Source organism: Cibotium barometz, chromosome 43 (assembly GCF_041138505.1).
Source record: "Cibotium barometz isolate CiBa-2024 chromosome 43, ASM4113850v1, whole genome shotgun sequence".
NCBI classification, from domain to species: Eukaryota; Viridiplantae; Streptophyta; class Polypodiopsida; order Cyatheales; family Cibotiaceae; genus Cibotium; species Cibotium barometz.
Genome location: NC_141088.1, coordinates 26,891,616 through 26,904,202, shown reverse-complemented (window position 1 = coordinate 26,904,202; position 12,587 = coordinate 26,891,616). Strand labels below are relative to the sequence as shown.

Here is a 12,587-nt window from a genome sequence, read left to right as displayed (position 1 = left end):
AGAACAGGATTACTATGTACAGATTCAATCACAGTAGGATGTCCTCCCTTTAAGAGCCCAACTATCAGCCTATCTGTAGGGTTATTAGAGCCCAACTACTAAACACAAATGGGTAAAGAATGGCTCCACACCTAAGGTGTGTGGAGTTGGCATCTAAATTGTGCACCCATTTTTCAAAATCTGCAAGCTGCTATTTAACTAGCTGTTACCACATTGAGTGAGATCACAAATGTGCTTTTTTCCTCGTTGGTTAGTACTCAAAAAACATTTGGCAGGCCCCGAGTGGCTACCAGGGCACACAGCTAAATATAATACATCTACTTTCACCCAAAAAAAAAAAAACCATGTGCACTATTATAGATATGTACAAGCTTGTCATTATGACACTTGAGTGTCTTCAATATACAGGTAGGACATCTATAGCCCTGACAATAGTAAACATGTGCCTACTTTTACCACGTTCCCCCGAATACAGAATATCCTGGAGGACTAAGTAGGAAAAGCACTCGAACCCCTGGTACATACAGAACCTTAACAGAAAGTTGCACCTCGTGATAAGGAGCCACATTGATCGATCTTGTACCTACAAATGCCCATTCTTGAGCAGCAAGGGTCCACCATCAACTCCGACATGTGCGTCACTTGAAGTGCCTACCTCGGGCCAGCCGTTGCTGCCGCAGTTTGAGGGCCTGCTCTGGCTCTTGAGGCCTTGGCCTGGGCAAGCATCTCATCATAATTCTGTAAAAAAGCACCCAATTACATCAGTCTGATCCATGAAAAAAGCAATACAGCCCCCCAAAAGGAACATTTTTTCTCATGAACTTGAATAGTTTAATGTTTAAATGCATACCCTTCTTTCCATGGCTACACCTCGGCTCTCAATGATCTTATCAGCTAGACCATAATCGATGGCCTCCTGAGCCCTAAAATACTTGGGCCTTTGGATGTCCTTACGAATCTCATCCAGGGACTTTCCAGTCCCTTTTGCAAGCAGTTCAACATAGTAATCGGTATTGGCATCCAATTCCTTTGCCTGTATGAAAATTATCATGGCCAAAAGAACACATGGCCACATTATGTAAAGAGCAGCTAACCTTTGCAGCTCTCTTAATCAACTACAGGAATGAATGCACTATTGATACCTTTATCCACATTTCAGTTGCTGCGCCACTTGACTGGTTTACTTTGGGAGAGTAAAGTTTGGCTGGAGCCAAACTATCAAAGTTAGTCAAGTTTTAATCATAGGTTGGGATGATCGACCGAGTCCAAAAAATAGCTTCAAAATCTAGCATTGCAGCTTGCAAATGTATGAGCACTGTTGAAAACTTACTAACACAGTTGGGCTGGACCGCACGAAAGCCTTTTTCACCTACAGAAAGCAGCATGGCTGCTTGCCCAAAGGCCATCCCACAATTTATCGTGTACACTTTGGATTTTACATACTGTATACAAGGCAGATCCAAGGTCACATTAAAGTATATCCAAAAGACAAGTAAACAGATTACATGCAAAGCCAGAGGCTCTTAGCTCTTATCAACCGTCAAGAAACAAAAGACTCTGAAAAACATGCTCACCGCAATCGTATCAGCAATAGCGTAAGCCTCAGTCTCGAACCCAATGCTCTCCCTTTTATCATTCTGAAGGCAACAACGAGAGAGCATCAAAAACTGCTATCTAACTGAAAACAGACCCTTATCACTACACACAAACAAGAAGAAACTAGAAACAACCGCCATAGCAATATGTATTAAAGGATAACTATTTACAAAAGACTCTTATACAAAGTTCTAAGCTTACATGCCAAACTTACTCTTCATGGGCCAAAAATGATAGGCATCATCCCTTTGCTTGTCACCTTTAATCCATGTGATGCAGCTTCACATGCTTGCTTAAATTTAAGGGCTGCTAGGACCCCATTAAGCATTTGAAACTAATAACACTACATTTTATGCCACTGCAGTAACCCCACAAAGAAAGAAGCGTCTTGAAGCTCGTGTTGGGTTTACAAAAGAACTCAAACCCTCCGTGTTAAGAGGAGCACTACCTTGTATGCAGCCTTCATGTGTATCCACACCTGATGCTCGCCTTGGTATACACATGCTGTCACGACTTTCTTGCTATTAATGCAAACAGTTGTGCTTGTCCTTGAAATTATACTTGTATATTAGTAGAATGACTTGTGTACTTGATGGTTTGCTGCTCTACTTGCTGGACATCCGATGCTTATCAGCTAGTACGCATACCTGGTGTTGTCACCAGCCTGGACATTTCCTAGTATGAAAGGGGTCTGGTGGACCCCATGACGTCTAAATATTGGGAAAGTACAAGCTTTGGGAATGGGGGATTCTCCAACACAAAAGATCTAGCACCTGAAGCTTGGTTTAGGCGCTCGAGATGGTTTCTTGGACACAAATGGGAAGTGTCAAGTGGAAAGCATGTATGGCGAGCTCCCGAGGATTTGGGAAAGATCTAGTATTGAAACATGGTTCTACGTGGTACCCACATACATTCCTAATAAGGTGGAATACAAAGGATCACACTCCTAAAATCTAGGATGGTTAACAATCCCCAATGGACATTCAATTCGCATCATTATCTCCACTAGGCAAATGGGGGGACTTGTTGAAGCATCTTTACCAGAATGTCTACGAGTTGAGAAATTTTTACAGATGAAGTTTATGGGTAGGAACAATCTCCTAAATTAGGACATGTGACAAGACAATGGATCAAAGTGAGACATCTCACACTTGTCACCTCATCTCTACACTTGTCATTACAGCTTTTACTTGCCATTCTAGCTCATGAAAGCCCCAAATCTATAAATTGGAGCCCTCTCTCTTTATTTGAGCAGACTCTATTGTTGCAAACCATGTTGGAAACTCATCTCTATTATTGGTGGTTCTCTACTCCATGGTTATGCCTCTCTACCACCGCTATAGCCTGCCCTAATGATGGTTGCTCTCTTTTCTCTCTCTTGAAGGTTGAAGGCAAGGGTATTTGATCATTATATTATAATTTTTAGCCATTGGGCAAGTGTCTTTTTAATTGGTTATATATGGACAGCCATTGAGCACTTGCTACAAAAATTGGGCACGTATTTGAGCCATTGGGCACTTGCTATTGCCAAAGGGAATTGTATCTCAACCATATTGTCGTATGGACAGCTTTATGGTCTTATGATTCAGCCATATGGATTTATGGACAGCTTTATGGGCTTACGATTCAGCCATATGGGTTTATGGACAGCTATGTGGGCTATTGGATAAGCTATGTTGGCCGGTATCCACATGGAATATACATATTCTTGGCATTTTCATGGGGCTTTTTGATAACAGCCCATGTTATTCATGGTTGTATGTGGATAAATTTGGAGCGTGTGCTCCCCCAAAGCTTGTACATGATAATATTCTCCTTGGATAATAAAATGCTCAAGCTAGGGGGCAGGGGAAAGGGGGGGCAATACCGGCCCCTACTTGGTGTCAGATGAGCCTTTATAGTTTTGTTGAATTAACTAGCCTATGTTTAAGGCTGTGGCCAATTTAAGTGTTTGATTGCATTAACGGTCAAGTGTTTTGAGAAAACCCTTTCTCTTGCCCCACTCGGAGTGTAGTTAAACACTACTTATGAGACAAACATGCATCATGAGCAACATCAGGAGAAGAATGTTTGGCTTATGGATATATGAGCACGTGTAATCTATTTTGGAAGCACAAACTTCGCTTTTGTGCCGAGACCAGTTTATTGGTATTCAGGTTATTCTATCGAAGCCCATAGCAATCTCTTCCAAACTCATGACAAACTTGACAAACAAGAGATATGTACTTTTCCATTATTGTTTGTTTTGTGTTTAGCAAATATGCATTTTGGATAAGTGCTTACCCTTGTATCAGTATGTGTGTAAAAGGAGAAGGGTGAATTGTTTGCCTTGAGTTGTTTCAAGGAAACATTTTCAATGGTTAAAAGCCTGGTATCTATGGTATACATGATTATCATATGGATTTATGGCTCACTTCACTGGGATGTATTGGATTCATGGAGTGCATGACAACTCATGAATCAAGGATTTTTCTATGGATTTCTATTGGTTGAAATGCCTATAAACTAAGACTTAAGGTAACAGAAAAACCCACCACAAAGTAAAACAACTGCACTATTGAGTCTTTTACATTACAATAGCCAAAAGACATTAAAACATTCAAACTCTTGCTTAGGAAAAGCTCGGTAGAAATTATGTGCAACTTGGGGCTTTTCTAATTTGGGGATTCTTGAGCTTCTCAGCATCGCCTATCTACAGAGTACTATTTCGATGTCAACAAACTACATCTATAAGTGCAAAATCAAGGCTTTTCTGACTCTTTCCTTCAGTTTCTTGCAATAGGTTTGCACAAGACAAGTACAAGTGACTACATTTGGTGGCAGTTTGTGCTCATTGTGCCTAGCAATGCACATAAGTGCATATTTGGGTTGTGTATGCCTCTTGTCAATTCTTGTGAGTTGTGCATTTTGCAAAATGGCAAAGAATGCAGCGTATGTATTTGATGTTTTGTCCCAAGAGGACAAACTTGATGAAGGCAATTACTCCTTGTATGGTCAAGAATTTGCTAGTGGCCAAGGAGTTATATAAACAACAATGATGCCCGTCCCGCAAACGTTGCACCTACCACACCTCAAAGGAGTGAGCAAGATGGTGCCGAGCAAGCTCCAGTACCTGCACCTACCACTCACAAACAAAAGACGTGGGATGCGCATGATACCCAAGCTATGGCTTGGATCTCTTTGTCTATCAAGAGGTTGATTATTCCACACATCGGGTCATGCAAGGCTTCACAGTGTACATGGGATGTATTGGAAACTATGTACCATGCAAAAAAAGAGGCCAGGGTAGCCTGCTACTTAATATTGAGAGGTCATTCCTGAAAAGAAACTTGTATCCAAGACGTTACTGTCATTGCTCTCTTACTTTGTCTCTTAAGGGTAGCCCACAACCCCTACAGTTTGACGAATTGGTGGGTTTGTTGTTGCAAGAGGAAGAAACGAGAAAGAATTAAGTCTTTGTCACATGTACACCCGTGGCATGTCTAATCTCCAGCATGAACAACCTAGCCCCTAATTACATCAAGCATTAATGCACATCCATAGGTGACCTGTGAACAGCAAAACACAGCCATACAGGGCAGCTAGGAGCAGCTTCAAGACAGCAAACGCATATCGAAGAGGCAACCCAAATCAAGTCGTGTTCTGATCCTAAGAGTCTCGTACAGGTGTAACTATTTGGCCCTCCTAGCTCTTTTCACATGATAGAACTCATGCACAGACATACGGACAAGTTGATGGACACATGGGAACAAGGTTCCTAAAGTCGCCATTGGAAAAAGCACCAGTCTTGGTCAAAAAGCAAGAAAAAGCAAAAAGTCAAGCAAGGTTGACCGCCGCGAGCCAAGGGCACCATTGGAAAGAGGAGACTGAGCCGGACCAAAAAGCTAAAAGGCGCTTTCTTAAAAGTAAAAAGAGCAAAAGCAAAGGCAAAAAGGGAAAAGCAAAGCATAAAAACGCAAAGCAAAAGCATGATGGCTTTTTGGCAAAAAGCCAGGCACTCCCCAAGTATAAAAGAAGCTAGAGCCCTCTTGTTTTCGGCATCAAGCTTGTGGACAGCAAGGAGACCCTCATCTTCATCCACCCACCACCGTCGCCCAGCTCAGCCCGGCCCCCGCTCAGCTCAGCCACCCCAGAGCCGCCGTTGCTCAGCTCAGCCACTCCAGAGTCACCGCCATGGCCCAGCTCTGCCCGGCCGCCACCCAACCTCTGCCTAGCTTTGGAAGCTCGAGCTTGGGCATGAAGCTTGGACATGAACATGGAACTTGGGTATATAGCTTGGGCATAAAGCTTGGGCATGAAGCATGGAACTTGGATATATAGCTTGGGCAAGAAGCATGGAACTTGGATATATAGCTTGGGCATAAAGCTTGGGCATGAAGCATAGAGCTTACACATGGAACTTGGATATATAGCTTGGGCATGAAGTTTGGGTATGAAACATGGAACTTGAACATGGAACTTAGACGTTGGACTTGGACTTGGATCTCGACTTGGATTTCGACTTGGATTTGGACTTCGATTTAGACTTGGATCTGGACTTGGACTTGGACTTGGATTTGGATTCATTGGATTTGGATTTGGATTTGAGATTTGGTACTAGACCGGTGAGAGATACTTGTGGGATCATTTCCCTGGTGTACTTGGCATCAAAGATCTCGTGCCTCGACATCGACATCGACATCGACCTGGATATCCTGCATTAGCATATCTATTTGTTTTGTATTCACTGATTGTATTGATCCTGGCTAGCGTGCCCGTGGATTGTTCCTGAATAAATTCCTAAAAGGGGGTGGGGCCTATTCCCCGCTCAATGTGGTGTACTGTGCAAGATCACTATTCCCTTCTATCTCTCCCTCCTCTCTATATATCTTTATCTCTTGAACACATGGTTGAGTCTGTCATTGCATGCCCGCTGGGGTTACAGTGGTATCAGAGCAGGATTTCTCTTGAAGAAACTTTCTTGGGGTGACAAAGCCATGTCAAGAGAAGAGGGAAACCAAGGATCTAATGAAGGGAACAACTTTCAGGCCGATCCAGGACTTCAGGATAAGAACCAGGGTCGTTGATCCATTATTCATGAGACCGCAGCCATGTCATCAAAAGAGTGCCATGACTTTCAACAGTTCAAACAATTTCTCAGAGACGAAGAATTCCTTGCTTGGAGAACCAAGAGGCAACGGAACCAAAGGACTCAGATGTTTGAAGATTTCATTAACTATCAAGCCACCAAAGCCGAAGGAGTTGAAGCTGCTAAAGCTTATCTCAGAAGGATTTAGAGCTACATGGTCTATTTCTCATGGAGGAGACAAGGAGCCTACTCATAGGCCTGCTATCTCAGATGCCGCTTCTTCGGAATAGGTAAGGAAAAGAAGGGACACTTGGCTGCAAATTGTCCCAACAAGCCAAAGTAAGAAACCAGAGAGATTGGAAGATCATCAGATTGACATCATGCCAAGAAACTCAATAAGAGGAGACCGTGAAGCAAATGATCGAGCTATTGTGTAAGATTCCTCCCCCACCCCCTTTTTGATGTCTAGTATCTTCCCCTGTAATCAATCCCTCTTCAGAAATATAAAGACCTTGTTTTTAACTATTTTAACTTAGAGAGAGAAAATATTTTAGAGAGAGAATATTTAGATTTTGAATATTTTTGGATAGAAAAATATCTATTATAATTAAGATGAATTCCCTTGAAACAGAAATTCAAAAAGAATTTTCCAATGTGCAATTGGAATTAAGTGGAAATGTGTATAAAGGACCTTAGCCTAAGGGTCTAGATTTTCAAAAATCTTTAGACTATGGTCCAATTAAGGTTCCTATGGGCCAATAGCATCAATCCATGTGTAGGGAAGAGATAAATCCAAATTTGTAAAAAGAAGATACCCAAAAATGAGTAAATGCTCACATAAGGTGAAGAGTTGAAAATGTACAAGGTTTATTAGTAAAAAACTATGAGCAATATTAAAATGATTCCATTATGACACATATGTAAGGAAGGGGAATTCTTTAAAGGAGGTGCATATTTCACATAAGATGAAGAGTTGAAAATGTACAAGGTTTATTAGTAAAAGACTATGAGCAATATTAAAATGATTCCATTATGACACATATGTAAGGAAGGGGAATATTTCACATAAGATGAAGAGTTGAAAATGTACAAGGTTTATTAGTAAAAAAAAACTATGAGCAATATTAAAATGATTCCATTATGACACATATGTAAGGAAGGGGAGTTCTTTAAAGGAGGTGCATATTTCACATGCTTGAATGAGTTTTAAACTCATAAAAATTGAGATATTTCATCTCTCCTCTCTCCTCATTCAAGTCTAGTTCCAAAAAGTTAGCTTAACTGACCTAAAAATGGTCAAATATTGACCAAACTGATTTAGAAAATTCTAGAATCAGTTTGTTTGGTTAGGAGCTCAATTTTTCCTATAAATAGAAGCCTCCTCCTTGTTGAAAAATAGTTAGTGTTTATGCATCGTTACTCTACTCCACCTAAGCCAAGAACTGTGAATTCATTTAATAATTCACTAGTTTTTGGAGCTTCCCTCTTTCTTCAATCCCCATTAGTGGCTCCATCAACATACTTAACCAATTGATTGGTTGAGGACCTCTACCGTGAACAAAGAATCAAGCAATTTGTAAGGTAATTAGTGAATATTGATCTTTCTATAATTTCTCAATGTTTCTCTCTTCTCAACCCCTCTCAAGCTTGAGAAGTTTAATTGGTATGGTTTTTTTAAATGCTATTGAAGTTTGAATAGTAGTGAAGAGTTACATAATTTAATAAATGCTATTGAAGTTAATTTTCATTTATGTTTAAATTCTAATGATTCTTATGTAAATTCTCTCTCTCACTCAAGAAATGGTCATACTCATGACCCATTCTCAATCCAAATCAAGCTTTTCCTTAACCCAAGATAAAGCTATGCTTGAGGCCAAATTAATGGCTTTTTCTTATGCTTTTAGTTTATGTATATTGATGATTCAATCCATTATGGATTAAGGATCCAATTAGAGAATCATTTTAATTATTTCCTTAATGATAAGCTTTATCCCTTAGAAAAATTGAGATTTATCAGTCATAGCAGCGGAGCTATGGCAAAATTTTTATAAAAATTATGCATAAAAAATTTTCATTCAAAGCATAAAAAGAGGACTTCCTACCATATTCTAGGAATCATCATCCTAGATTAATTGAAAGAATTTCATTATAATCATGGAAAAATTGAATTTTAATATTATGCATAAAGGATAAATTTTTATATCAAAAGTGTTATTTTTACCATTTTTATTTTCATGCATAGAAGTATGCATAATGGATAAATTTTTATATCAAAAGTGTTACTTTTATCATTTTTACTTTCATGCATAGAAGTATGCATAAAGGATAAATTTTTATATCAAAAGTGTTATTTTTACCATTTTTATTTTCATGCATAGAAGTATGCATAATGGATAAATTTTTATATCAAAAGTGTTACTTTTATCATTTTTATTTCATACATAAAAGTATGCATAAAAGAAAATTTTTATATCAAAAGTGTTACTTTTATCATTTTTAATTTTCATGCATAGAAGTATGCATAAAGGAAAATTTTTATATCAAAAGTGTTACTTTTATCATTTTTAATTTTCATGCATAGAAGTATGCATAAAGGAAAAATTTTTATATCAAAAGTGTTACTTTTATCATATTGGATTTCATGCATATAGGTATGCATAAAAGATATTCTTTTTATACTAAAAGTATGATTTTCCTCATAAATGGATTTTATGCTTAACTTAGATGCATAAGAGAAATTCTTTTATTCTAAAAGTATAATTCCCTACCAAATTGAAATCATGCATAAGAAGATGCATAAAAGATTGATTTTAATTTTGAAAGTGTTAGTCTCCTTAAATGGAATTTATGTATAAATAAATGTGTAGAGAAATCTTATATCAAATAAAAGAATTCTCTTTTTAAAAAAAGAAAAAAAAGATATGAAATGTGATAAGATGTGATAAGAGGTGTATGAGATGTGATAAGAATTGATAAGATGCGTATGGAAAGTGATAGGATGTGATAAGAGGTGTGATAAGAGGTGATAAGATGCTTATGAAATAAGTTAGGATGTGATAAGATGAATTAAGATGTGTATGGGGGGATGAGGTAAGAAGTGTATGTGATAGGATAAGATATATATGGGTTGTGATAGGGCGAGAATGGATGTGATGTAAAAGATTAGATGTGAAAGTATATGGGGTTATATAAATGGGAATGTGAAAATGGATGTATGTATGTGGATGTGTGGATATGGAGATGGGAGTGTGGATGTATGAACATGAAAATGGATATATGCATGAAGATGTATATGCATAGATGTAAATGTGGATGTAGATGTGGATGTAGATGTGAATGTGGAATGTGGATGTGGATGTATGTGAATGTGAATGTAGATGTGGATGTATAGATGTGAATGTGGAATGTGGATGTGGATGTATGTATGTATGTGGATGTAGATGTGGATATATGGATGTGTATGTATGAATGTGGATATGGGATGTGGATGTATAAATGAGGATGTGAAAATGGAGATAAGCATGTAGATGTGGATGTATGGATGTGAATGTGGATGTGGATGTGGATGTATGGATGTGGATATGGATGTGAATATATGATATGTGATGTGAAGGAATCTGAAGTGAAGAGATGGAAAAGGAGGTGATTGGATGAGTACACATATACATGGAATGTGGAATAAGTAATGTGGATTAATGAGGGATAATGTGGAAAAATGAGAGTTAATATAGAAACTGTATTTGTAAACTGTTTGTAAATGCTGTTTGTAAATGGCTGTTTTATGTCAAGAATGCTGGGGAAGCATTTTGACCGTCTTGTGATTAAGGTCGTGGAGACCTAACTGATAAAGTTGCAACTGCTGACGGAGAGTCAATGGAGGACGTCTCGCGTAGCAAGGTCGACCGAGGTCTTGACCAGCCTCGGTTCGATTAAAATGGTGAGCTTCCGGTACGGTGGATGAGGGACCAAGGAAGCGGCCTATGAGTGAAGCGCTAGGTCACCTGCGAAGGATCCTAGAGGGTGCTGACCATACGGTGCTCGGGCTCTGGGTCGCCTAGGATACCCACGCGTGCGTCGAGGAAGATATTGGAACAAGGAGTAAGAGTTGTTTTCTGGAACCGGGCATGGATCTGGTTGACTGACCTTGCTGGTCCTCAACGGATGAGTCCATGGCTCTTTTATATGGATCTGTTGGTTGATCTTGCTGATCTTCAACGAGAGTCCATCTTGATAAGTGATTATATTGTTGAGTATTATGGGCTAGGAACTATTGGAAACGGCCCCTGTGTGGACAGGTGGTGAGCGTTCTAGTTGCCAATGATGCCATAGATACTCTGATGAAGGAATGATGGGAAATTATGAATCAACTGGATAAATTGGGAGATTGTGATCACTGGTACTATGATTTCATTAAAGGATTGTTTTAAAGTTAGCTGATGCTAAGAAAAAGGCAATTTTCATATTGGGTGTGTAAGTGGTGTGGCTAGTTTTATGTTTGCATGAAATTCCGGCTAGGGGGCCTTGGAACTCTTTTCCTTGGTACCCGGGACAAAACCTAACCAAATTCCAAATTGGATCCCATCACTACAGTGGTTGGGCGGTTGGCTAACCCATGGGATCGGATGGGGTTAGGCTGGACTGATGGATCCGTAAATCGAGACTCAATTTCTGTTATTACGATAGATAAAGTAAATCCCGGATAGTAATTGTTCTATGGATAGGAATCAACGGCTGTGCCTCCTTGGTGGGGAAAAAAGCGTTGATCCCAATGATCCAAGTGCAAGTTTCTTCCTTGATCTGACCAAGTATCTTTATAGATGCAGTCGGATCTGTTTGATCAGTAAGGGTTTTGACTACGTTAGAGTAAAAATTATCCTGGTGGAATCGCCCGTGCTTTCCGGATAAGGGAAGTTTTTCCGGGTCTGGTTTTGGAAAAACCGACGGATTAGTCTTTTGTCCGGATATCCGTGGACGAGGCCCCGAGTGTGGGACCCTGCCTCGCGCTAGAAGTGCTACTCCCGCTGTTAGTACCCCGAATCCGTTGCGCGGTGGAAATAGGGATCTCACATATTGGAAAAGGGTTTGATTAGACCTAGCTCAACATCTTTTTGCTCCCCAGTCTTATTGGTTCAGAAATAGGATGGTTCTTGGCGTATGTGTATTGATTACAAGGCTCTTAACAAGATCACTGTGAAGAACAAGTTTCCTATTTCTAGGATTGATGATATCCGAGATAGATTGGATGGAGCCACTATCTTTAGCAAGATCGACTTGAAGAATGGTTACCATCAAGTCAGGATTGTTCCGGATGACATTCACAAGACCGCATTCAAGACTACCTTTCGACTCTACCCTTTTGGTCTTACCAATGCCCCAACTACTTTCAACCGAATGATGGAAAGAATATTTCGAGCACATAGAAAGTTTGCAGCTACTTTCTTTGATAACATTATCGTGCATTCAAAGAACGAAGAAGAGCAATGAAAGCACTTAGATATGGTATTTCAAGAATTGCGGAAGCACAAGTTGAATGTGAACGATAAGAAGAGTGAGTTCTTTTTGGCAAAAATTCACTACTTGGGCTACATAGTGTCCAAGGAAGGGGTCAAGATGGATCCAAACAAGGTCAAGGCTATTATGAAATGGCCAGAGTTGACTAGTGTACATACAGTTCGAAGTTTCCTTGGTTTATGCTCTTATTACAAGAAGTTCATCAAGTGATTTGTCGTGGTAGCAAGTCCACTACATGATTTGACAAAGAAAGCTGTGCAATTTCAATGGGCCAAAGCTGAAAAAGAATCCTTTGAAGCACTAAAGTTTTATGCTAGCAAAGGACCAGTATTGATTATTCCAGATTTACCAAAACCATTTATGGTAGAGTGTGATGTCTCAGGAGATTGCATTGGAGCAGTCTTGAACCAAG

At 39.5% G+C, this 12,587-nt stretch overlaps 1 protein-coding gene across 1 annotated transcript in view; it reads right to left on the bottom strand.

Annotated features, from left to right (window-relative positions):
* Positions 1 to 334: 334 nt before the first annotated feature.
* The window catches only part of LOC147613738 (ATP-dependent Clp protease proteolytic subunit-related protein 1, chloroplastic-like), a 37,620-nt gene continuing 25,367 nt past the window's right edge, over positions 335 to 12,587 (bottom strand). Inside the window, exons 5-9 of the mRNA XM_086781717.1 lie at positions 1,575 to 1,637; positions 1,331 to 1,442; positions 1,143 to 1,204; positions 851 to 1,033; positions 335 to 738 (exon numbers count right to left, since the gene is read on the bottom strand). Coding sequence (XP_086637843.1) covers positions 652 to 738; positions 851 to 1,033; positions 1,143 to 1,204; positions 1,331 to 1,442; positions 1,575 to 1,637 — 507 coding nt within the window. The 3' untranslated portion in view covers positions 335 to 651. The remainder of the gene's footprint in view (positions 739 to 850; positions 1,034 to 1,142; positions 1,205 to 1,330; positions 1,443 to 1,574; positions 1,638 to 12,587) is intronic.